The 27,213-nt window shown below is 39.2% G+C and overlaps 1 protein-coding gene across 1 annotated transcript in view; it reads right to left on the bottom strand.

The window, feature by feature from the left end:
* The window catches only part of LOC126458901 (WD repeat-containing protein 46), a 59,039-nt gene extending 54,825 nt beyond the window's left edge, over positions 1–4,214 (bottom strand). The window contains exons 1-2 of the mRNA XM_050095824.1: positions 4,072–4,214; positions 2,846–3,252 (exon numbers count right to left, since the gene is read on the bottom strand). Coding sequence (XP_049951781.1) covers positions 2,846–3,252; positions 4,072–4,074 — 410 coding nt within the window. The 5' untranslated portion in view covers positions 4,075–4,214. The remainder of the gene's footprint in view (positions 1–2,845; positions 3,253–4,071) is intronic.
* Between the last annotated feature and the right edge of the window lie 22,999 nt (positions 4,215–27,213).

The raw sequence follows: 27,213 nt of genomic DNA on the forward strand, positions 1-27,213 counted from the left end.
AGCCACATGTCATGTGGAGCAAACCAATGATGTCTGCTCTATTCTTTAAGACTTTTATTAACCTTCTTGAATACAGATGCTCAGTTTGTACATAATGTATCTTAAATCATACATACTGTTTGCATGAGGAGATTAAGCTGGCAACAGTGACATATAAGATGAGTTCATCCATACCATTGCACACCCACTAACTGACAGAATAATTGTAAACTGAGAGCGAACAATAGGGCTGTTAAGATGCATTCTAAGCAGGACCTAGACACTCTTAATGAAGACCTTATTATTGGATTTAATCAATAGTGGAGTTGTTCACCATTTTGGATGTGTAGGAGTCTCAGAATTATTTTAGATCTGTCGGGGTACAAACAAAATTGGCCACATTTTAAAGTCCATGTTTTACAGATTTTTTTTCTGAACACTGCAACTAGGCTGTAGTTTACAGCGATGAGCCTCAACAAGACAACTCCATTGTCTGCTCTGATTATTTCTCGAATATTACTCCAAGAGTTGCTTAAATAATGTATTCACAGTATCTGATGCTGAATTATTTAAGATCTTGAGAGTAATGTTTGGATATAGTATTAATAGTGTCCTGCTTGACACAGTCAAAATGTTTAAATATCTGGGCGTAATGTTGCGAAGTGATATGAGATGGAATGAGCAATTGAGGATTGTGCCAAGGAAGGCAAACAGTCGACTTTGGTTTGTTGGGAGACTTTTAGGAAAGTGTGGTCCATCTGTAAATGAGACGTTTACAGGTGACTAGTGTGACCTATTCTTGAGCCTGCTTGAGTATTTGGGATCCATAACAGGTTAGATTACAGGAAGACATTGAAACAATTCAGAGATGGGCTGCTGGATTTGTTACCTGTACATGTGAACAACACGTGTCACTGAGATGCTTTGAGAGCTTGAATCTCAATGGAAATCCCTGGAGGTAAGGTGCCATTGTTTTCAAGGAGCATTATTGAGAAAATTTGGAAAAATGGCATTTGAAGCTGTCTGCAAAACAGTTCTACTGTCACTAACAATCCAACATACACTGTACCTCAAGACAAGGAAAATAAGATATGAGGAACTAGGGTTCATACGGAGGCATATAGACTGTAATTTTTCCCTTGTTCTATTTGCAAGTGGAACAGTAAAGGAAATGACTAGTAGTGGTACAGGGTACCCTCCCCCATGTGCCGTCCAGTGGCTTGCAGAGTATCTACGCAGATGTATTGGGGCAGATGAGATGTAATAATATTACCAAATTTCTCATTTGCTCTGATTCCCAGCTGCTCTTCAGACTACCATATGTATACAGCAGAAAAACAAGTCCAGTCAATCAATTCTCTCTTCTTTATCAGTGGGGGCAGGGAAGGTTTCATTCAGTTATACAATGTGTTGTTTACATACATGCAATCACCTTGCTATTAAACCAAAGGATCATCGCCAGTGGACGATAGGGTAGCTAGTAAGGAGGATCAACACACTGCAGTAGGTGAAATAAGTGGTATGTACACGATGTTGCTCTTCCTAGCCCATGACGTGGGAGGAAATAATTTTAACATCACTCCTGAAAGGGTACTGACCTATGACAGATGGATTTCAGCTTTGGTGAGCAGACCCAACAGTGTACAGATTTTCAGTAATTCACATTTTAAGAGAACATGCTTCATGTCACTGATAAAGGACTGCTACTGGCTTACAAACTGCCCTGCCCACTATTTCAGGAGACGATTCACAAATGTGGTCATAATTAAGGCTCTGTGTAGCATCTGATCTTCTGCAGAGACTGTTAGGTTTAAGATTTTAAGGTGTTTTCAGGGTGGTTGGTTCCTTCATTGTTTGCCAGTAATATGGTATGACATTCTCAGTCCCAAAGTAGATATTTTAGTTACTGTACTGATATTGGACATGTATTATAATAATGGATATTATAAAATGAGTATGGCTGACCCTGTCATATGTGGTTCAGTGTGAATGAAAGGGATTAAAAATGTGGGAGTGGATCATATTTCTATTCCATATTTCAACTTTGGAATGCAGTTTTAAACATTTAAATCACATCTGTCTTTAAGTTTTTTAGTAAGGGCAAGTACTGATATGACCTCAATGTTAAGCTCTCTATTCATACAACAAAGCAACAACCAACTGTGTAATACTTCTGAACTAAATTAAGTAATACTGCAATGGTTTCTTCATGAAAACCACACCCGACCACCTGTCCTATTCTTATAGAGCATATGTAAGTATTCTGTGTAGGGCCTATATCTAATTTCTGAGCTATTGATTTTTGTTATACTACCATGATAACTCATACGTGTATCACTGTGAGATGATCCTTTGAAGAAACAAATAAATAAATAAAAATAAAGTTAATTTTTAAATTAAACTAAGCATTTAAATATATTTTGGTGTCACTTTCTTAGCAGCATTTCTAACATCAATTTCAATGCTGAGTTCTGAAGGTCATTTTTTTCTTCTACTTTTATAATTACGAACATCATTACAACTTCTAGGACTAACAACCTCACTGTTTAGTCCCTCAACACCTAACTATCATCAGTATTTCTTAACTCTGATGGATTATTTGCTTCTGATTTCATGAGAGAAAATATGTACCTGATGACATTAAAACACTGAACTCTCCAGATGGATATTTACAAGACAGCTTCCCATTAGCATCACAACATTATAACTTACAATACATCTCATGAAGTGATACCTCAGAAGACATTAAACAGATGAAAGAATATTTTGTTGCATATAATATAGTGTACATAATATACTTGCAGAGCTATCTTTCACATGAAATAAAAAAAAGGCTATACCATAGCCTACACACATTTACACTCACCCACTGTCCTCTGTCAGTAATAGTTCTGCCCTTGCTGCTTGCTCTGTTGCATATTCTATTTTCCTTTCCTGCTTACTGATTCGTTTCTTCCATACTTTAGTTTTTATAGTGTCTTTATCAACTCCAGAACCTCTGCTGTAGCGCAGTAGCTTTTCTTTTGGAATAGGTGTTCGACCTTGTTGTTGTTGACTGTGGGAAATACCGGTCACTTTCTGCTGTTCCACATTTTCACTCTTATGGATAGAATTTACTAAATCTTTAATGTCCTTGATGGACCTTTGAATTGGATCTCCTTTTACTCTTCTTGGTTTGTCATCTAGTTTTAGGATATGTGGCAAGGACTTCTTTGTCACAGACTTCTTTACTTTGTGTACTGGCTGCTCTTTCATTACAATTTTCTTCTTAGCCTTGAAATAAAAAAATAAATATTACATTCAATGATGGGGCATGCTATTCAGTAGCAGGAAATCAACGTTAGTTATTTCATAAAATGTACATATGTGTCCTACACATAAGTTTATATGTGACTTGAATCACTGTCTGCAAATCTTTCATTGAGACAAGACCCTAAGCTGAAAAGACACTCATCATTTTGCGCACAAATTTATGGGATGAATCCTGCAATGGTATCATCAGAATGGTATCAACAGAAAAATGTAGCCACAAGATCAGTTCACCGTAGATAATATAAAATACACATTTGTAAGAACACATTGCGCAAGAGGAAAAATTAAGATTACAGCAGCTGTGCAGTCATCAGTAAATAAAAATTGAATTACAGTTCCGTACAACATTTGCATGAATTGTGAAGAAACGAATATGAGAAGGTTGCTATTGTGTCGAATGTACCCTGACAAACCGTTTACAATGATTTCCAGTGTACAGGTAAAGAGACAAAATTAAATATGCGACTTTCAATACAACAATCAATTCTGTTCGGCAACTTCAATACTGATATGAATAAAGTTTGTTCCTCTCAAATGTGACCAAAATAAGATTAAACTGGGCTGCATTTCAAAATGTAGATTCTACTGTGTAAACGGGAGATAATTATACATATGTCTCTGTTGGAATCAAATACAGGCTGCGTGAAATCTTACGAAATTTAATTTACACGGGAGGAAAACGATGGGCACTTATTCTTGTATGGCTCGGGAATATGATTCATTTATTCGCAGCCTTAAAATTCGTAAAATAAAATGTCTGTATGCTAACACTCAACATACCATTATTCAAACTTCTAACTTGTGTAAACGGGAAGCAAAACAATCCAAATGTGACGGTAATGACACATTCGTCCACTGCTCGCAATCAATTCAAAACGTAAACATAACACAGCATCACCACATGTGCGACAAAGGCAAAGATCTTATGAAGAAAACTTCCTTCGACCTTAAAGACAATTATTACAAAATGCCTTGGCGTGTAACTCGTGAAGCCGCACATCACAAGCAACGAAAACTTGCACATACGTCGCCTCACCATCGCCTCGGAGGCCAGAAAGTATTTGCACAAGCGTGGTGTGAAATTTTACTGGCACTCTATTCAAGACGATTTCAACTGAAATATACCGTGCGGGATTAAATGTAACTGCCTATATATTACGATACTGTCTTCTTTTCCAAAACTGATAGAAACTATTACAATAAACAGAGTTGAGGATTATTTAAATAAAAACCAACTTTTGAGCAAAGAACAGTTTAGTTTCATGTCTGAAAAGGGAACAGAAGCTGCTATAACAAAATTTGCAAAAGTACTTTTAGAGGCCCAAGATAAAGGAGGACAGGTGACAAGCTTTTTCCTAGACCTCAGTAAAGCATTTGACACAGTCGATCGTGAAGTACTGCTAGGTAGATTCGAAGCGCTGGGAACACGGTGGGTTGCCAATAAGTAGTTGGGGTCAGACAGAGTGGAGATGGTAGAGCCATACCAAATTTCAAATGGCTCAAATTGTATGGTGAAACATCTTTCAGATCAAGAATATTTGAAAGTGGGAGCCGCTCGACGCCGTGTTAGGATCCCTCAATACTGTTACTCATTTGCATTATTGACTTCCTACTATGGGCCACACAAGGAGAACCAGTGTTATTTGCTGATGACAGGAATACCATAATTAAAGATAGGACTCCAGAAATGTTAGAAGTAAATACTTAAAACGCCATGTGGCAGTCCGCAACTGATCAAATAACAAGAAGTAACTCATAATGTAAAAAAGAGTAATAACATGAAGTTCTACATAAATAAAAACCTAATTGAACAAAATGCAGAAGACATAATGAGACCATAGAATATATAGCTGACACAAAATTTTTAGGTATGCATTTTGATAAACAACTAAAATGTTGTGGGAATGAACATATCAGAGTAACTGAAAAAAGAATTAGCACAGCACGCTATGCCTTACAAATATTAACTACAGGGTGTAATAGCTCATGCCTAAGGACATCATTCTTTGCACACATACATTATATTATCAGTTACAGGATAGTATTATGGGGTGCAAATGTTCAGAATGTGAAAAAGTGTTCAAACTGCAAAAACGAGCCATCAGAGTAACGAGCAAGAGTCACAGAAGGGCTCACAGCATCGAACTGGTCAAAAAACAAGGTATCCGGACAGTCCCAAGTGAATAGATATTTAAAACTACTGCTTTGATACAGCAAAACAATGAACAATATGCAATAAGCGGCTCCATACATTATGGTGAAACCAGATACAGCGACTAATTGTCACCAGATGGAATGAATAAAGCAAAGACCCAAACCACTCTGTTTTATCAAGGAGTAAAGATATATAAAAAACTATCGAAAGATATAAGAAACATAAAGGATCTCTACAAATTTAAAAAATTCTTAAACAATATTTACTAAAAAATAGTTTGCACTCAGTTGAAGAGTTCATGCAATATAAAATTATTAAAATAAATGATCGTGTAGACAAATTACATGGTAGCCAAAGAAGATACATACACAGACATACATATGAACACACAAACATACATATATATATTATGTATATACAGGGTGTCCCATTTATCTTCACCACCATAAATAACTGTAATGTTCTTTAGCCATTGGGGGACATCAATCAGCGTGATTGCCTTCTTTGTAGCTTTGTTTTTTACAAAGATATGAACAGCAGGATAGCTTTTTTAAATGGCACTCTGTATTTTTTATTCAGTTATTCATTTCCTCTTCTAAAGACCTATTAAAAATGTATCACAGTGTACCATTCACTGAAATACAACGTTATTAATTACATAACACAGAATTGACTTTGAGCCTGAGATCACAAACTCGGCCACTTGCTGAAGTTAAGAGAAAACAAGTGAACACCAAGTAAAAACATAACACAAAATTGACTTTGACTCTCCTGTACCATTGCCAAAGAGTAGAACATTCATAGGTACTCAAAGTGGTGACCATGGACACCAATACACTGGTGCACTCGTTGAATGAAAGAATTATTTACTGCTTCTAATGTTGCCTGCTGAAGAGAATTATAAGCAAGCATGATGCGTTCGTGCATGTTCTCTGGAGCTGTTGGAATATCGCGATAGACAACGTCTTTAATGCATCCCCAAAGAAAAAAGTCCAGAGAATTTAAATCAGGAGACCCAGCAGGCCAAGTAACTGTTCCTCCTCGACCAATCCATCTGACAGGATACCTTTGGTTCAGAACGTGACGTGCACACAAGGCATTATGTGCTGGACATCCATTGTGTTGATACCACATCAGCATTCTGGTTCTTAGCTGCACTTCATGCAGAAGAGGAGGAAGAATTCGTCAGAGGAAGTTGGCATATTCTGTGCCATTTAGACTACCACTGATGAAATAGGGGCCAATAATTGTAGTACCAAGCATCCCACACCAGACATTAACTCTCCATTGACGCTGATGTTCCACATGTCTAAGCCGTTGTGGGTTGTCGCTGGACCAATAATGCATGTTCCTTGTATTTACATATCCTTTGTTTGAGAAGGAACAATCATCGGTAAATAGAACACTGGAGAAGAAGTTTGGGTTGGCGAGGATTTGCTACTGTGTCCACTGACAGAACTGTACACAATTCTGGAAATCATTCCCATGCAGTTCTTGATGTAGGTGTACATGGTAAGGATGGAACCGGTGACGTGTAAGAATACGATGTACACTGGTTTTAGGAATGACAATCTCGTGTTCAAGCTGTCATGTGCTCGCATGTGGATTCATAGCAACGGAAGCGAGTGCAGTAATTTTGGCAGCTTCGTCAGTGTGAATGCTATGATGATTGCGTTGTCGTGGGTTGAAATTTCCCGTTTCCTGAAGCGTCGCAACAAGACGAGACAACATCCGTCGGGAAGATGGGTTCTTGTCAGGATATCGCTCTCTGTACAGTTCCGCTTCCTGCATAGCATTTTGCGTACCTTCAACAACAACAATAAAAGAAACGTTATGTCGATGCTGTTTGTAGGAAGGAGAGCCTTTTTACTGTATGCCTACTCTGCACAACAGTATTTAAAAGGACTTAACTACTGTACTAAATGTAACCGTATGTAAGAATACAGTATTGCAATTAATGTTCTGCTAACTTACATTCACCATAGACTAGTAGCATTTCTACCTTCTCTTCGTTGGTGTACATTCTACTCACACAACTCTTCACCTGACGATGGTTGATGGAATGACGGGTGTACGTTCAGCTTATGTTTACATTTGTCCTCTGTCGACGTCAGCATGTGAATGTGTTCCAAATACCTGCACTAGGCGCTGGGAGCGTCAACGTCAATGTTGTGTTACGTAATTAACAACGTTGTGTTTCAGTGAATGGTACACTGTGATACATTTTTGAATAGCTCTTTAGGAGATAAAATGAATTACCGAATAAAACATATAAAAAATATAGGGTGCTATTTAAAAAAAGTCATACAGCTGTTCATATCTTTGAAAAAACAAGGCTGCAACGAAGACAATCATGCTGATTGATGTCTCCCTGACGGCTAACGGACATTTGCTTGAAACATTTCGTAATTTTCATCTGGACAAACAGTTATTTAGGATGGTCAAGATAAATAGGACACTATGAACATATATATATATATGGTGAATCAGGAGGATACGTACGTGTCTTGACATGTGATAGCATAGCTGATTCTGAACAAAAAACTTGATGTGGACATATGACCTATTCCGAATGGTTTCTGAGATAGAACACTTTTAATGCATATTTCTATTTATTTTCTGTATTATTATTCATTGTCATTCTTTACAACATACCACAGTAATATATAGGAAGTTGAGACAAACATTTTGATACAGGACGCTTGTGGACCATCAACTCGGAAAACTACCACAAACTGGTCTACAAAAAGTACCTAAGCTACAGTGCACACACATCACGCGAGGTTTTCAATTTTCCCCCGATCTCTCTGCGCAGACTGTTAGTCCTAGACAAAAGATCAATGCGGCATTTTTTGTAGCAAATTTAATTTAGTTTAGTTTAGTTAGTTGTGAAATGAGACGCGTTTTCGTTGGAGTGTGCGGTTTTCGAATTATATAGAGGGTGTAGAAAAATGGTGTCACGAAATTTTAAACCTGGATAGCTGATGCCAGTAGGAACCAAAATTACTGATGTTGTGTAGGTCGACAACTCACCATTTTTAAACTATGGAAACCTGGTCCCACAGCACTATGGCTGTCAGTTCACACATACAAATGTCCCTCGCCTGTCACTGCCCCATCGTGACAAGCACATGTGTCGAGTAGGTCTTGCTGTTTATCTCCACCCCACGTCAGAAGCATTAACATGTAAGCTTCGCTTCAGAACACACACACGCCGCCTGTGATTCAGTCATGCACTAAGCATGACGGCACAGTATTCGTTTGGAGAACAACAAGATGTGGTTTCTGTTTATGGACTAGCTGATGGTAATGCGCATGGAGCTCGACGGTTCTGTGAGGAACAGTACCCAGCAAGACGCCACCCACACCTGCAAACTCTTACAGCAATTGACTGGCGCCTTGGTGAAACACGCTCGTTAGCAGGATATCATGGTGATGCTGGAAGACCTCGAACATGAATGGATGCTGATTTTGGAAACTGTTTTCAAGCACTTCGAGGAAGTATTGGACACGACATGGGGATCACTCATTGTTTAGTCTGGGAGGATTTGAGGGATGATGACCAGTATCCATTTAGTTTCCACCCTGTCCAAGACCTAAATCCTGTGGCGGACTATGAACACATACTAGGGTTTGCTGGTGGTTTCTGCGAATTGTTGCACGAGATCCCGACATCCTCAGCACTGTGTTGTTTACCAGCGAGTGTACCTTCCATCGGGATGGTCTTTACAACACTCGAAACATTCATTACTTGGCAAGGTGAAATCCTCACATCTTGTATGACCACGGACACCGGGAAGGATTCACTCAACATTTGGGTAGTCATTGTGGGTTACCATCTGATTGGGCCAGTCCGTCTACCTCCTCGACTTACTGGGGCAAATTACCTTCACTTTTTACAGGAAACTCTGCCTGGCCAGCTGGAAGATGTTCCCTGGACTTATGGGTACACATGTGGTTGCTGCATGATGGGGCGCCTGCACATAACAGTCGTGTTGTGCGCAGATATTTTAATGAACTCTTAGATGGATGGGTAATTGGCAGAAGTGCTTGTATGACATGGCCCCCACGATCAACAGACCTCACGCCACCTGACTTTTTCCTGTTAGGATCCCTAAGGTTCTAGTTCACCCACCCAGATGTGAACCACCTAGAAACGAAGAGGAATTAATGGATCACATTCAACATGCCGCCAATCACGTTACCTAGCTTGTGTCATGTCAGAAGGTTTAGGTATTCCATGATGCCTGTTTCAGTTTTGTAAAGTAATTAATATGATTAGAAATTTAATATGTTTGTAAAAATCAAATTTGAAAATTTTTGTAAAGTTGTAATGCATAGAGTTAAGATTTTAGAGAATATAACATGTTCATGAATAGGATTATGCTTGTAAAGTATGATAATACTGCTTTATTATAAGAAATGAAAATTTCTTAGATAATGATTGGTATGAAAGCTGGAGATACTGAAAAAGGGGAGGATGATGTTAAATGGCAATTTCCTCAACTTCAATAGATTTTCATCACCATTTAACATACATTAGGTAGGTAAAAACAGATCAGTCTCAAAGCTAAATTTTTAAAAGATAATACAAATTTAAAGATAAGCTCCAGTTGTTTCTATTTAAATTGAAATGAAAGTGTAGACAACTATATTGAGAGAAAAGAAGTTTAAATGAGTTACATACCATTGTATAAAAATCAGAAAATTAGAAAGAATAACTTTTGATAGAAAGAGAACATAACTTAAGAGCTCAAATCCGTGGATATGAAATCAAGTACAATGTGAAATAGAACGATAAGGAGCCTAGATCAAACCACTGTCTAAGGTATACAAAATATTATAATGGGGAGTTGGTCAGTAAATATGTCAACTGCTAGAGTCAGCAGTAGCAGACTATTCTGCACTGACTTCTATCAGTTTCGCAAACATTGATTGACCCAGCACAAAATTGAACATGGAAGGAGGAGGATATGTAAGGTGGCAGAATAAATGATGGTCAAATCCGCACCTTACATAAGGGTTTTATACATCGTAATAGGAAGGTGAATATGACACCTAATTTACTTTGGTGGTAATGAGCACATTTGCCTTTAAGTATGTAATGCAAAAGGTAAGACACTCAATCGACGGTATTAACACACCACTCCTATATAATGCATATCAATGAGCAGAAGTTGACATAAGCAGCGAAAGGATACGTTTTGTGTGGGAACCAGCACGGGCAGACGCAGAGGCCGCACCCTGTGAGGCACTACAGAAAGTTCTTAAGGGAGCGCGTCCAGCAGCGAGAGTCAGCGACCGGAGAGGTGAGGTGTACTGCAGGGCGAGAAACGGGCCGCCAGAAGTAGGACAGAAAGAAGCTTTAGAAAACTGCATTTCGGAATGTCAAAGGGATACAAACAAAACCAGTGACGCATTTGATCATGTGAACATGTAACTTTTCAGGCGTTTGGAGCAGGCACAAAACGTCCGATTGATGGAAGCGCAATGGGAAAGAGTTAAGTGCCGAGATTTCGATGCAGTTTAATGGTAGGACCCTTGCAATTGGTAGAGAGTTTCCACAAAATAAGAGGAAAGCTCCTATTGGTCGAAAAAAGCCATGACGTGGAGAACGAAAGAAGCCAGGTGGGGAGAGACTTCGGCTACAAGAAAGACGAGAGCAAAATTTTCGTTGACTCTTCTCTGCACTGGCGTCAAGTTCAGAATGGAGCACATAACGCTCTGTACAATGCAGAGGAAAAATTTGTGTGAATACTTCGTTCATAGCGACTGACCTCCAGCTAGAAATTAGCTGTAGCATCGTTGAGCTCCAACTGTGGAGAAACGAACCAGTAAGTTAGTTCATTGGTCTCGCGAGAACTGAGAGGGCATCATAATATCTGCGCTGCTCCAGTCGTGTGCATGTATATCGCTGTAGTCTGAGACTAGGAATGCGTTCATGTTTTCTTGCATATAGGGAGAGTGTCTCCTGGAAAATTCAGCAAAGGCTTAATCAGATTTTATAGAAATTTTTGTGCACGAGAGCAGCCATGCAGACGACAACTCATCACAGCTAAGGTAAATACCACGTGCAGAGATGTAAACTTGTTTGTTCATCAGCTTGCATCCACTGTAAACCCGAACGACCTTGGGTAATCTTTTGCTCGACTTGTCACAAAACTAACCATCCTCCGTAGACTTGACTGTCATCGTAAAAATAGTACCGAACTTTGAACCGGAATCAGATGATTTATTGTAGTACTGGCCAACATCATAACGTAATAGTAAGAATAATGTTGTAAAGAAACTTCTGGTTAAAATTTAATATTGTTGTGTTTAGGATTATTTAACTTTCTGAGAGTTAAAATTTAATACTGTTTTGTTTAGGACTGGTTCACGTTCAGAGGCCGAGATGCGTCATTTTGAGAAGTGTCTTAACATTGTCATAATGTAAACTTTGTAAAAGTGTGTATTCCCACGACAAAAATGCAATATTAAACAATGTCATTGCAGCTTACACAGTTGTGTTCAGTCATAAAATAAGAAAACACCTAACCATACCCTTACAATATCAGGCGACAACTGTAAACGGGCGCGTAGCAGATGAAAATAGAGGCACTGAAGTAAAAGGTGTCTCAGCGTCCACGATTGAGAACAGTGGGGACAAAGTGGGGGAGGATCGCTACTTAAAAGAAATCGAGGGCTAAAAATACCATGTTCAGTCCGGAGTCTAGTTAAAATTACCTCCTCCCGACGACAAAGCCGGGAGGAAGTTCGAAGCACAGGGAAGAGGTTTTATGTCCTGTAATTTATTAGCCTGAAGTGCAAACCACTGTGTGCGCCATAAAAGAGCAACACGACGACATAAAACGCTCTGTAGTTCGCAAAGGGAACCATGTGAACAATGGACCGAGGAAGAGAGACAGCAACCTTTGCTGCTTTATCGGCTGCCTCTTTTTCATGTATACCAACATGCCCTGCAGAATGCCCTTCCCCAAGTGAAGCATGTGGTGGCAGTCCTGAATCAAGTGGCCGAAATCTAATAGGCGTGTTGTCAATAATATAGTCACGCCCGTCTTGGAACAGTCAGCATAAATAAATGTGGCATCCTCCATTTGTGTGCATAGAGCAGGAAATGCCCGAGGATAAACTATAGGGTGGGGGGAGGGAGAGGGTGATAATCTTGGGAAGATGACCAAGGCCACGGAGAAGGCGGGTCAGGGGGCAAAGCCAGAGTGGCGTTGTAGCCCCATTCGTCAAGAAAGTTTTAGGAAATTGGAAGGAAAGTGAATGTAGCAGTTGGCAGAAACGGAGTCCCAGTGGTAAGAGAGGAAGGGCTGCCTGCATACTCCAGATCCAAGGAGACGTCGAAAAAACGGGCATGCGCTGGATGAGCAGGCATAGAAGACACATGACTAGTGTAATGATTCAGAAGGACAGCTCACTGATTGGACAACGGAGGTTCAGCAGTCTCAGCATAAAGGCTCTCCACATGTCTAGTGTAAACAGCTCCAGATGCTAAACGCAATCTACGGTGGAGGACAGAATATAGACGCCGAAGAATAGATGGTCATGCAGAGTAGTAAACTATGCTTCCATAGTTCAATTTCGAGCGCACTAAGGCGCGATATAGGCGGAGGAGGACCACTCGATCCGCTCCCCAGGAGCTACCACTCAGAACACAGAAGGTGTTGAGGGATTGCAGACAGCGAACCGAAAGATAGGAAACGTAGGAAGACCATTACAGTTTTCTGTCAAACATAAGTCCCAAGAATCTGACGACGTCGGCAAATGGGAGATCAACAGGGCCTAGATGTAGGGAAGGCGGAGAAAACTCCGCATTACGCCAAAAATTTACACAGACTGTCTTACTGGGAGAAAGTCGAAAGCCAGTTTCGATGCTCCATGAGTGGAGGCGATCGAGACATCCTTGAAGACGTCGTTCAAGAAGACTGGTCCATTGAGATTTGTAGTAGATTGCAGAATCGCCGACAAAGAGTGAGCCCCAGACATCAGGATGATGGAGACAATCCGTAATTGGATTGATGGCAATGGCTAACAGTGCAACTTATCACGGAGCCCTGGGGCACCCCGTTTTCTGGGGGTAAGGTACGGGATAGAGTATTCACTTGCACCTTAAATGTGTGCTCTGTCATAAATTCACAGATTGAAAGGGGTAGCCGACCTCGAAAGCCCTAAGAGAACAGTGCGTGGAGGATGCCTGTCCTCCAACAGGTATCATATGCCCTCTCCAGATCAAAAACTATAGTTACCATTTGGCATTTCCTGAGAAAATTGTTCGTGATGCAAGTGGAGTGAGCAACAAGATGGTCAACTGCAGAACGATGCTTTCGGGAACCACATTAAGCAGTTGTTAAAAGGTTTCGGGACTCCAGCCACCAGCCTAAACGGCAATTTACCATACACTACAAAACCTTACAAACACTAACCGTGAGAGAGATTGGGTGGTAGCTGGAGGGGAGATGTTTGTCCTTTCCAGGTTTTGGAACAGGAATGACGATAGCTTCCCGCCATCTTCTGGGAAAGGTATTGTCGACCCAAAGGTGGTTATAAAGGCGAAGGAGGTAGCACAGACTAGGGTATGATAGACGTGGATACCATCCAGTCCCAGAGCAGAAGAGCGAGAGGAGAGAGCATATCTGAGTTCCCACATAGGAAAAACGGCATTATAGCTTCCGAGATTTTGAGCGGAAAAAGCAAGAGGTCGCTCCTCCGCTACCAGTTTCTTCATCAGAAACGTTGGTGGGTTATTGGAAGAGCTCCAAATCTCAACAAAGTGTCGTCCCAGTAAGTTAGAAACTGCGACTGGGTCCACTAAGGTATTCTGCGCGACAGTTAGCCCAGAGGTCAGGGAAAAACTGGACGTGCCTGATATCTGTTGGATTCGACTCCAAACAACTGATGAGGGAAAGAAGGTATTAAAGGAGCTGGTAAAGAAATCCCAGCTTGCCTTCTTGCTATCGTGTATGATGAAATGGCATCACACACGTAACTGCTTATAGCAGGTACAGTTGGCCAAAGTAGGATGATGGTGGAAAACGCAAAGAGCACATCTTCACTCTCGTATTATATCATGGCATGCCTCGTTCCAACAAGTAACTGGGGAGCGCTGGGGCGATGGGGAGGTATGAGGTATTGAATTTTCCTTGGCTCTAAGAATAACTCCCATAACACGAGTGACCTGATCATCGATGCTAGGAAATTGACGGTCGTCAAATGTCGCTAGAGAGGAGAAAAGTGTCCAACCGGCTTGGGAAAACTTCCAGCGTCTTGGGCACATAGATTGCAGTTGTGGCTGTAATTGAAGGACATAGGGAAAATAGTAACTCGAGTGTGTATTAGCAAGAGCGAACCACTCAAAGCGCCAGGCTAACCGAACAGTACCGACCAAAAGGTCCAAATGAGAGTAAGTTGATGTGGAGGCAGGCAAAAATGTGGGTTCCCCAGTTTTGAGGCAAATAAGATGTACTTGGTGGAAGAGGTCAATCAGTAGGATCTCAGACAAGGACGCGGAGCTTCCCAAAGCAGGTGGTGGGCATTGAAGTCCCCAACCAGCAAATAGTGGCGTGGGAGCGAGCAAGGAGGTGAAGGAGATCGGCTCTAGCCATTGGTGTGGACGATTGTATATGGTACGAGAAGAGAAGGTGAATCCAGGAAGGGTAAGATGTACAGTGACAGCTTGGAAGGGATTGTGTAAGTGGATTAGGCGATAATGGATAGTATCACGAAGAAGAATCATAAGCCCCCCATGTGACAGAATGGAAGCAACAGAGGGGAGATCAAACCAGACTGATTGGAAATGAGGGAAGACAAAGCGATCATGGGGACAGAGCTTTGTTTCCTGAAGACAGAAGATGACTGGGGATTAGGATCGTAAGAGGATCGACAGTTCATCCAGACTGGAGCTAATTCTTTGGATATTCCAATGGATAACTGTCATAGGGTGGACGAAAAAAAGAAAAATCTCACCAAAGTTGCCATCAACTCAGCGACTGCTGAGAGCCAGTGGCCAACAGCGTGGAATGGCATTCAGACAGAGGCAGAAGATCCTGATCCATAGGTTGTTTGGGCTGCCGCTAGTTATAGGCTGGTTGATTGGCTGCGAGAGGTGCGTCTCGGCGACTTGGAAGATAGCCAAGGGTGGCTACCACTGGGTGGCGCTGTAGCAGAGGAGAGAAACTGATTTTCTTCTGAAGCTTTTTGGAAGCAGGATTTTGAGATGAAGGAGGAGTTAATGGTTGTGAGGTCTGCGTATGTAAAAAATTTTCACGAGTAGGCTCTTTTTTGGAAGCCTGGGCGTCTGATTTTTGGACACATGATTTAGCAGGGGCCGATGGAGGCTGAGCCTTAGAGTGAGCAAGTGATAGTGGGGAAGTTGAACAGGCGATCTTTGGGCTGTCCGATCTGACGACCATGGCGTTAAAAGTGAGATCGCAAGTCTGCATGGCTATCTCCTTAGGAGGTCGAGGAGAGGTGACGACAGTGTTATATTTACCCGCTGGGAGCACCGTGGGCTTTCTACTGGCGAATAACTTACGAGCAAAAAAGGTAGACACCTTTTCCTTCACTTGGAATTCCTGAATAATTCGTTTATCTTTAAAAATAGGGCACTCTCTAGAGGAAGCAGCGTCGTTACCCATACAGTTGATGAAACGAGGGGATGGGGGTGGACAATCACCCTCATGGATATCCCTACCACAGGTAACGCATTTCGCCATATTGGGACACAAGTGTCTGATGTGATGAAATCTCCGACACGGTTAGCAATGAGTAAGGTTGGGGATGTAAGTGCGAACAGAAATTATCTCATATCCCGCTTTAATGTTCGATGGAACTAACCCTTTTCATTACTCGATGTACGGCCGTTTTTCCCTGATGAGAGAGGTAATTTTGAATGTCCTCATATGATAATATGTCGAGTGATCTTGTATATACGACCACAGGCAATGAGTTTGAAGTACAGTGTGCTTCCACCCTGACAGGGAAGGTGTGCAGCAGTGTAGTTCGAAGCAATTTTTATGCTTGGAGGGCACTGTCTGTTTCTAACAACAAGATGCTGTTTTGTAGCTGGGAACAAGACTTTGCAGGACCTGCAATTGGATCGAGACCTTTCTGAATAATGAAAGGATTACAGTTAAGACCTTCATCAGATCGAGAAACAACTAGAAACTTTGGCACTGAATGAAGAATTTTTTCTTGCTGAGAATCATCTAGCTTTCTCGTGTGGGCAGTAGTTATTTAAGTAGAAGAAACCATTGCGAAAGTATCTCCCATGATTAACGGTGTCTTCAATGGCGTGCTCCTTCCTAGTGGGGGCCCCCTCTGAGGGCAGTCCCATCTTAGGTGATTGTCCACACCTCAGGTCAAACCTCCCGAGAAACGGATGGAGAGACCAATCGGCATCCTCGTAAGGTACCAGCGTGGGTAATCACCCCTCCCTGGGCCAGGCCTTTCCCAGGGGGTACACGTGGGTCCTACTTGTCTATCCAGGGCGGGGAATTATTCGTTACTCTGTCACCGACTAGGTTGGCCTTCAGACACGCACAGGGAGGAAGGAAGGAAAAGGGAGGAACAAAGAAAAGAAAAGAAGAGAAGGATTCTCAAACGTAGCAGCGGAGAAGAATGCAAAGAGAAGAATCAAGGAAAGAGAAGGACAAAGTAAGGACCGATACTCTACATTGTAGGGATAAAAGAAGGGAAACCACTTCATTCATTCTCTAGTGTCCATCTCCGGATGGAGGCGCAAAACATACTCCCAAATAGAGGGAGAAGGGGACGTGAAGGGGCTGGGGAGGGGGGGGGGGGGAGGGAAGGATCGAGGGCAGGGAGGATGTGGAAAGGCAAAGTATGCAGTCTGGAAAGGAATGAGAGCTGCATGAGCTCGAGGTCCCGTGCTCGCCACTCACATATCCACAAAAGAGTTGTGGACCCCCTGGGGGAATTTTGATACTATTTTCTAACTTTTTATATAACAGATGGTATCTCAAAACGTCACTTTCGCCATACAGTACTGGACTAAACTAACTGATGTCATTCTGATGTCTCATTTAGTGTGAACATTCCACCACTGGAAAGTGATGTAGCCTGACTTCTGTTCTGTTCCGATGAAGTCTAGTGTGAAACAGCCTTACAGATCACTGTCACGCAAATAGTGGATACAAAAATGGATTTCTTGTATATATCATTTGGGGGCTTCAAACAGTGTTGTTGTAAGCAAATACAGTGTTGTTTGAAAAATAAATGAACGAGTAAAAGTAATTTTGAAATAATTTTGAGTTATATTTCATGCTCTACTCATAAATATGCAACATGACATGGCAGCTACAAATAACTCTGCCAACTGTAGACCTCTTCATTATCACTATAGTACCCTTATTTCATTCCTAAAAGTGTAACTTCCAAATTTTTATCTCAAAATCTCTGCATTCTTTTCACTTGTAGAGTCTGTCAAGGATCTGTTAACTCATAGGTGTTGTAAATTTAACATTTTCTTTACTTAATTTTGCAATCAGACTTCAGTGATTGCATTAGTGAGAACACTATTTTATTTCAATAGGATTTTAATTAGGTCAAGTGTAGCAGTAAATCTCTGAAGACACAATTAAATTTCTCCTTACACTTCTTCATAATGTTTACCTTCAATGACTAAAGCAACAAATTATTATCATTATAAAGAAGTTAAAATACATTTAAAATGTTGACTATTCTGTTAATATGAACTTCAGCAAGTGTACACTCTCTGTTAGAAAGCTTTTGGAATTAGGAACGTTACATCACTTAAATGATGCTGTGTTACTTTATTACAAATCAGTAACTATAAGTAATTACTGAAGACCAGAATGAGATTCCTACCAAAAGTTTTAAGAACATTTTGCCACTTTGCAAACTATTTATTTACTTAGTTGAAGGCAAAACCCATTTTTTGCCAAGATACTAATTGTTCATGAACAGAAAATAGACAGTTCAAGACCTGGCCTTGCTGAACGAAAAAAAGTGGGATGGTAACAGATCCACACAGTAGTAGTGGCTAAAAGTCTTGGGCAATAGTGGGGGTAGGTGCATTTCTTTTAAGAAGGGGTTTTCCCTTAATATGTTATAATATTCAACCACAAAAACACTGCTCAAAGAAAGGTCAGCAGAAGGTATATGTAATTATCAGAACATCTGTTTTCTTTGAGACTTATATTTTTAAAAATAAGTTTGACTCCTAAAAAATAAAAGACTCTTTAATCCATCAGCAGATTTTTAGAAAAGATAACAATAGAATGGTCACAAGAATTTTATATCATGTTACAAAGGCTTTCAGTTCAGTAATCATTTCTGCTTGCTTTATGGCACCTCAAACCATACTTGTCAAATAAAAAAAGAAAGGATAAATTTAATGTAAAATGCGAGCAGTTGCTTCTATTACTAGAGAATAAATCAAGCAAGGTGGCACAGTGGTTAGGATAATGGACTAGCATTTGGGAGGGTGGAGGTTCAAACCCACTTCTGGTCATCCTGATTTAGCTTTTCCATGATTTCCTTAAGTCTCTCCATGCAAGCGCCATCATGGTTTCTTGGAAAGGGCGTGGCCAATTTCCTTCCCCATCCTTGAATCTATTTGAGCTTCTGGTCCATCTGTAATGATCTCTATCTGAGTGGAATGTTAAATCCTAACTGGAGAACAATCTGTTAGGACGTTCTGCAAGGTTTGAAATTGAGATCACATCTACTCCTATGTTACACAGATCACCTTCCACTGAATATTGTGTTTTTTCAGTTTTGTTTGTAGCTAACACCTCAGTCCTGACTGGAAGTTATGCCTTGGGAATAATTCTATACAGTAAAGAAGCAAACCTTAGAACAGCTCAAATGGTGATTTCCTCAGAGTAGACTAGAACTGAATATCATAAGCATTTAGATTATGTAGCTTATAACTAAATCCTTAGACCTGTATGAGAAAAAAAAATGCAGCAATTATGACATGACTAGAGCTATTCAGGGGAAGATTGTAAGCCTAAAATAGGACAGAAAGCAATTGTCAGGCACAAATAGAACATATAATATATAAATTAAATAACTTAATATTTAAAAATATACAGGATGTTCCACAATTCCAGTTACACGCTTCTAGGATATGGTGGAGGGGACTTGTTAGATACAGTTTAGATAAGGAACCCATGGTCTGAAATGTACCAACAGGAATGTAAAACAAGTTTGAATATAAGATCATTTTCATCTTTCCCACTTCACAGCACACCCAATATGGGGTCAACAAACTAATCATTCTCCATTAAGTATCCCTTACAATCACTAGAATTCTGTAATGAGGATTTTCAAACTATTTGGTAAACATTCAGTGCCAGTATGGACCATTACAAGGAACATAAGAAAATTTGCTCCTAATGATCTACAAACATCTCCTGTCAGTCACAGGTTCATTCTATGAATATGACTTTGATGGGATGGCCTACTTCTCTCCTTAAATAGCAAGTAAAATGTTGCTCATACAGAGCCAAATTCTCAGATAAGAATTTGCTATTAGTAATACCTATTGTATTATAACAAAAAAATTAAAAAATTAAAGGAATGAATGAGGGAAACTCATTGGTAATTGTCTTATCACTTGCAATAAAAAGAAAATATTAGCACAATTACATTATTATCAAATGTTCTGCATGTATGAAATTGTGTTATTATTCATTCACTTTACTTTAGGTTGTTTCTTTTTCTGTGCCCATCACTATGTATAATTTAATTATACTTCTTGTCTTCTGAAAGCTTCTCCTTCTGTTAATTTTACGAAAATACGATTGTGGAGTTCTTTTCCTCGACTTCGATTGTAGATGTAGGCAGCCGACTCCAGGGAATATGTGAAGGAATTCTTCTTAACTTGGCTCTATTTCACTTTGCTAAAAATACTTAATACTGTTATTAAGTCTTTTCTTATTCAGAAAGACATATGATGCAAAAGAGTCGTAGCCCGTCATACTCTAAGCAGTACAGTGTGACAAAACTTTTACATATGAGAGAGTGAAACAGAAACATGTTCAAAAAAGTGAATGATTTTTTATGGTTATTTGTCTGCACTTTACTACGCATTCATAACTAATGTCTTTGCAGATGCTTTTAGTCGGTCTTTGATTATATCGTTTCACTGTTTCATATTTTAATAATTTTTAACTTTAGCGTATCTAGGGGGGGTCTTTCATCATATACCTTCACAACTGCCCCCACACTGTACGTTGACATGGTATCGAGATGTACAATGTTTTTGTATGTGCATAACTTATATTTACATTTGCCAATAGGGGCTGATGCCCTGTATTTGTTGGCTTCTCTTTTATTCAGTGGAATGGATGCGTCAGCTTATCCTATATAAGTTAGTTCTACAAGAAATTAAAAGATTATATACATAATGTGATAGTTCATTACACATTTGAATTTAGTGTCTTGACAATAATGTTCAGTTTGCTTTGTCTTTGTCACCGGGTTTTGTGCCTGCTCACTAGTATGTTTGGCAGCTAAGCATGAGCTGCTAATGGTCAACATGTTAGTTGCTACCATCGTACGTGTGTGCACTCGTTTCTTAGGCATATTTTCATTTTTCATTTGCCTTATGACCATTGTAAAAATATCCTTAAAACTAAATTGCTTACTCAAAGTGTGGTTCGTTTCTTCATTTGATACCTGCTACTCTCGATATAATTCTCTTCTTCTGTGCTGTGACGACGCACTGGGCGCTGAAATAAAAAAAACACTTAAAACTACAGCTTTACATAGCTCAGTGGCCACTGATACGTTTGGTCATTATATCCATCCACAGATATTTCCATACTTTGTTTAAATTTATAGACATTCGTTTATTCTGTTACCCTTTCAGATCATTTACCCTACAAAGAGACATTTCCTATAATATTTCATCGTTTCTTCTTAGCTTACACATGTATATTTCTTCATAATGCTTCCTTTTGCTTGTAAATTTGTTTTATATAGCTTAGTAGTTAATTAAATCGCTGTTTACATATATCAATAGGTTCCTTAGTTCTTAGCTGTAATTGCTTAGTATTTTTGTTTACTTAGTATTTAAGTTAGGTACTTGTACATATCGCATTCCTATTTGGTTGCGCCTTCTGCCAGTCTGTTGTGCATGCACACAGGTCAAAGCCCCCTTACTACTACTGACGTTAACGGCGCTTTTTTAAAATTTTTTTTTTACTTTCGCTTTGAATAAAGCAGTGTATTACTTCTCATTCCTGTTGATTTTATGCTTACGTGTACAAATGAAAATAATTACTTACACCTATACAAATTACTTTATCCTAAAATACAACCCAGAAAAAATTACACTTAGACTTATGTACATTATGTACAATTATCTTGTGTTGGAAAGAAAAATGCTACCTTGCTTCATCATTCCATAAAAGCTTTTATGCCTTTGTGAGGGTGGAGACACTTTTCTGTCCCTGTTTTGTCATTGACTAATCTGTACATTCCAGGGTAAGGTATTTTAGAAATTGTACGTGGTCCTGAATAGAGTAATTGCCACTTCTTATTCAGTCTGCCAATTGTTGTCGATTTTAGGGTGCGTCTGTAAGAGGCCCTTCAAGAAATTGTGTAACATGTTTCAGTTTCTTATTTTAAATTTATCTTTCTAAACTCGGCCCTGTTTTCGAGTGTAATCATAGATTGATTTTGACTTGTAGTGTCATTTCTGTAGTGGGTACTTTTGGTATGGGCGACTCCCACTCTTTCGTTTGTTTTGTCTGGAACATCAGTTTGTTAGGTGTGAAACCTGCTGAAGAATATGGGAGATTATTGACAACTTGTACGAAAGGTGTTACGCATTCTACCCATTGGATGGGTTTGTGAAGGGTGTATGTCCTAATAAACCAGTTAAATTCTTTAAAGGCTCATTCTGCAGGACTTGCTTCTGGGTGAAAAAAGTTTACTAATACATATTTTTTACCCTATGAAGTCATAAATTGTTTCCACTTTTGCCCAACGAAATATGAAGCATTGTTAGTTAGCAGTGCTTTTGGTTTCTGTATTCTTCTCAAATAGTCTTCCTCAATTATTTTTCTGATATTTGTGGCTGTTGCATTATTAATGGCATATATTTTGATACGTTTCGAGAAAATATCATATAGTGCTACCACATATCGTACTCCACCTTTACTTCCTGTATATGGATCAGCTATGTCCAGGGATACCATATCTAGAGGTTTCTTGTGAGTATTGGGCGTAGCTCAGTATATTTTGACACGTTGAACTGTTTTGATTTTTCACATATTGCACACTTTCTTAATACCTGTAGGACTCGCCTTCTCAAATTTTGAAAATAACAAAGTGTTGTAACTTTTTCAGTACATTTGCCTACTCCATATGTTCCCATACTTCATGTGTGTGTCTTATAAATTCGTCGATATAATCTTCAGGAATACACAGACACCACTGATCAGATTTTCCATGTTTCCTATTATACAATACACCTTGTGCCGCTGACATCATTTACTTACCTTTCCACCTTCATCTTGCTTAAGGTTTTGTATTACTTTACTCCAGCTGCGATCTTGCTGTTGTATAATTTTCATTTCCTTACAAAACTTATGATAATCAGACTGTTGCACTGTACCTTGCATTAATAATGTTTTGATTTCTGCATCTTGCTCTGTTAATTCACTTAATTGATCTAAACCTTGTGGTAACCTAAACAAGGCATCTGCAATAAAATTTTGATTTCCTTTATTATAAATGCTCTCAAAATTAAATTCTTGTAAACACAGACATCACCTAGCTAATCTATGGTGTAGTAGTTTACATGTTAAAAGAAATGACAGTGAGTGATGGTCACAGTAAACTTTGGTATTCTTACCACACAAAAATATTCAGACTTTTTAAATGCCCATATTACAGCTAAATTTTACAACCTTCCTGCTTCTGATAATGTTAGACTAGCACAACTGATGACCTTGGGTACTACTCTACCTTCTTCCTCTCACATCTGGAACAAGTATGTCCCCAGTCCCTGAGATGAGGTATCTGTATATAGACAAAAATCTTTGAACGTATCATGGTGGCTAAGAATGTTTGCATTCACTAATGCCTGCTTAATGTTACTAAATTCCTCCAGACACTTATCGTCCCATAACCAAAGCCTATTTTTTCATAGCAAGTTGAGTAATGCATCACTCTTCATCAGTTGCTGTGGAACGAATTTACGAAAAAAGGATGCTAGTCCTAAACAAACTTTAAGTTATTTTTTTATTCCTGGGAGCTAGATAATTGCATATGGCATAAAGTTTTTTTGGATCAGGTAATAAAACTTGTTCTGACACAACATGTCCTAAAAATTTAACTTGCTCCTTACGAAAACTAGACTCCTTTTAAATTAGCTGTTACTCTGTAATCTGCAAATTGTTGAAGTACCTGTTCAATAAGCCCGATATGTTCTAACCAAGTGGGTATGGCTATTGGCATGTCGTCTTCATAAACAGTGACTTTCCTAAGCAATTCAGGTCCTAAGACCTTGTCCAAAGCAGATATGAACATGCCTGTGCTAAAGCTCAGTCCAAAAGGTAGAACACAGTATTTGTAACTGCTGCCACCTCAAACAAATGCTGTATATTTTCGATTTCCTTTGGGGAGCTTTATTTTCTAGTAAGATTTCATGAGGTCGATTGTACTGAAGTATTTGATAGTGTAAAACTTTAAAAGCTGTTCGTCCAAGATGTCTGGTTTTATGTGTACTGGTACTAAAATCTTATTGATGCCTCAAACATCGAGAACTGATCTTACAGATACGTCTGGTTTATTTACTGGTCATACAGGACTACAATAGGGTGATATGAAGGTTGTATACTTCCCCATTTACTCATACAATTGATCTCTTCCTTTACTGCCTCTCGTTTCACCTATGGAATCGAATATGACATTACACAAAAGTTTCATGTGGATTAACTTCACATTTATATTCATAGTCTTTGATGAATCCTGGCTCCTTACTGATAACGTTTGCATACTTAAACAACAGTTATATAGTTCTTGTCGTTGCATATCATTTAGTATATGTGATTCACTTAGATTCTGCCCTACCATTTCATAACTAACATCAGTATTTGATTCTTGTTCACTTTGATATTTGTTTGTGAAATATACAGTTGGAAGGGAATATTGTACTATTACATTTGACTCTGACTTGTTTTTGTTATTTTTATCAGATATTTTGACTAAATAAAGGGAAAAATCGTATCTTTTACATAAAAGTGACATTTACCTGTGTCAATCTGTGTTTTCTATGTTCTAAACATGTCCATGCCAAAAAGACAATTAACCATAAGTTTGTCAATTATAAGAAAATTGTACTTCACTGTAAAACGTTCAATTTGTAGTGGAATAAGTACCTGATGCTTTACCAGTTTAGCCTTACTGCCTGCAGCAGTTTACACCTTGCAATTTTGGACAGGAAATGTTGGAAATTTGCCTCTCTTCCTGAGTTCACACAAAAATGCATTTGACATTATGTTGGTAGTTGAACCTGTATCTAACATTAACTGTGTGTCAATGATAAATATTTTCACCCTTATGATTGTTTCTACTTGTTCTTCATGGATATTATTTGTTTTATATAACTTATGCTGATACAGATCATCCTTGATGTCACCTTGTTTGTTAAATCTTATGAAACATGTTTGTGGTTTGGCTTTGCCACCACTCCCTGAGAGGTCAAAAGCATGGGGCTTAACTACAACTGGTTGGGGTTTTCCGATGGTGTAGTGCGACTTAATTCATTACTTGGAGTAATTTTAGTTAGTGTGGTTACTTCACCAATTTGTGTCGTTGGCTGCTAGCGACATTCCTTTGCGAGTGCTCGTCTTATTATTAGTAAAAGTTATTCTGCTGTTATTTTGCTGCCCAAAGGTTGGCTGTGGTACAGCGAAAGGCTTGGCATTGTTGCCACATGTCGGCCATTGCTGCGGCTGACTGTTTCTGTTTGTGTTTGGCATATGGCCTTGTGATGGTGGATTGTAATTCGCTTGTGCATTGAAATTACTCCTGTTGTATTGAACATTTCTTTTAGATCGTTTGGTTTTTTCGTTCCCCTTACCATATTCGTTACCTCTGGGTATGTAACTTTTCTTTTGCATGTACCATCCCTGCTGGGTGTTAAGGTCACGTTTACTGACTTACATAACTACGTTGTTGTTGTTGTTGTGAGTGATGTTCTGTTGTTCTATTAAGTACAGGGTCTTTCCTCATAGATTAAGTCGATAGAATCAAGCACTGGCAGAAAGAGTTCAGTGTCGTGCTCTGGCGTTGTGACTAATTTTTCTCTAATGTGCGATGGTATACGACTTTTCAGAATTTTCAATACGTCTACCTGTGGTATTGGGTTCGTCCAGTAGTGTGTCTCATATCCGCTTAGACTACCATCTTTGCCATTGAATGGTGTGGGGTTAAAAACCTCGCATCTGAGTCTTTCTTGTACTGCTTTGTATATAAGGTCTGCTACGTTCGGCCATTTCAGTTGCCCATAAAAGATCGTCACCTTGTTTATATCCCACGACAAACCTGATTTTTGTGCTTCCGTCCAGTTGCGTGGAAACACATGACGAAATACACTGATAAATACTACTGGGTTCATTCTTTTACCTTCGATAGTGAATGTAGGAAACTGTCGATGTCTCAGCAAACCTTCGCCTGCAAAAATAGTCGATAGACACGTGGCATTTTCTGTCGTATTTATGTTGTTATTGTAGTTACCTGTAATTCCGTGGTAATTGCTCAGGTGTTGCAGTTGTGGGTATGTTTACATTTTGCACTCTACAACTATCACTGGTACCTGCTGTAGGACTCATGACAATTTGTGGGTAAATACCGACAGGTTGTGGTGTGTTCACTGTAGCCTGTGTATTATTTACGTGCATATTTTGAGATACAGTAATATTTTGTTCTAAAAGATTGCGGATCTTACCTTCCGTGACTTGTAGCTTAATGTTCACAATTTCATTTTCTTTTTTCTGAATTGCTTTTTCTGCTACATACGTGTATAACTTACGATCGGTTACTAATTTCTCAGCAATGGTATTACTCTTATCTAACGTACCTGCTTCAGCTTGACTAATGATATCACTTAGATTTTCATTGATCTTCTCTCTCTCCTTCTTAGTACATGCTGAGACAATTTCTGCTGTTGCTACCCTTGAAGTAAGCTCTTCTACAGCTAGAGGTACATATTAATAGTCTTTGTTTAGTTGGGTAACGACAGTGGTTACCTTTTTTACTGTCAAAGACAACTGGTTCTGTGTGGCTTTAGTGTTCGTGTTCGCATCTGTGATTTTCTTTATCTGTTGCTCTACTAGATCATGATGGTCGTTAAAAGGATCTATCTTCTGTTTTATCTCCATAATGTTACTTTTCATGCTTCACTTGTTTTCTTCATATCATTCAATTTTTCGTCGATTTCAGTGCGAAAATTTTTAAGTCATTGAACTTCTGTGAGACCATCTCTTGCAAATCCTTGAATACATGTTTTTGTTCTCGTTTCATTGTATTTAGATCTTGTGTAACAGTGTTTTGTTGTTGTTTTACTGTGTTCATATCTTGTGAGACTATGTTCAGATTCTGTGTCAAATTATCAATTTCGGTATTCATATCTTGTTTCACACCACTGAAATTGGTGTTCATATTATCTCTATTTCGTGTTTATGTTAGATAATAACTTCCATAGCAGTGTGTCAGTTGTTCTACTGTTTTTGCTGTCAGCTGTACCTTTCAAGTTA

The sequence above is a fragment of the Schistocerca serialis genome, chromosome 1 (genome assembly GCF_023864345.2).
Source record: "Schistocerca serialis cubense isolate TAMUIC-IGC-003099 chromosome 1, iqSchSeri2.2, whole genome shotgun sequence".
Lineage (NCBI taxonomy): Eukaryota > Metazoa > Arthropoda > Insecta > Orthoptera > Acrididae > Schistocerca > Schistocerca serialis.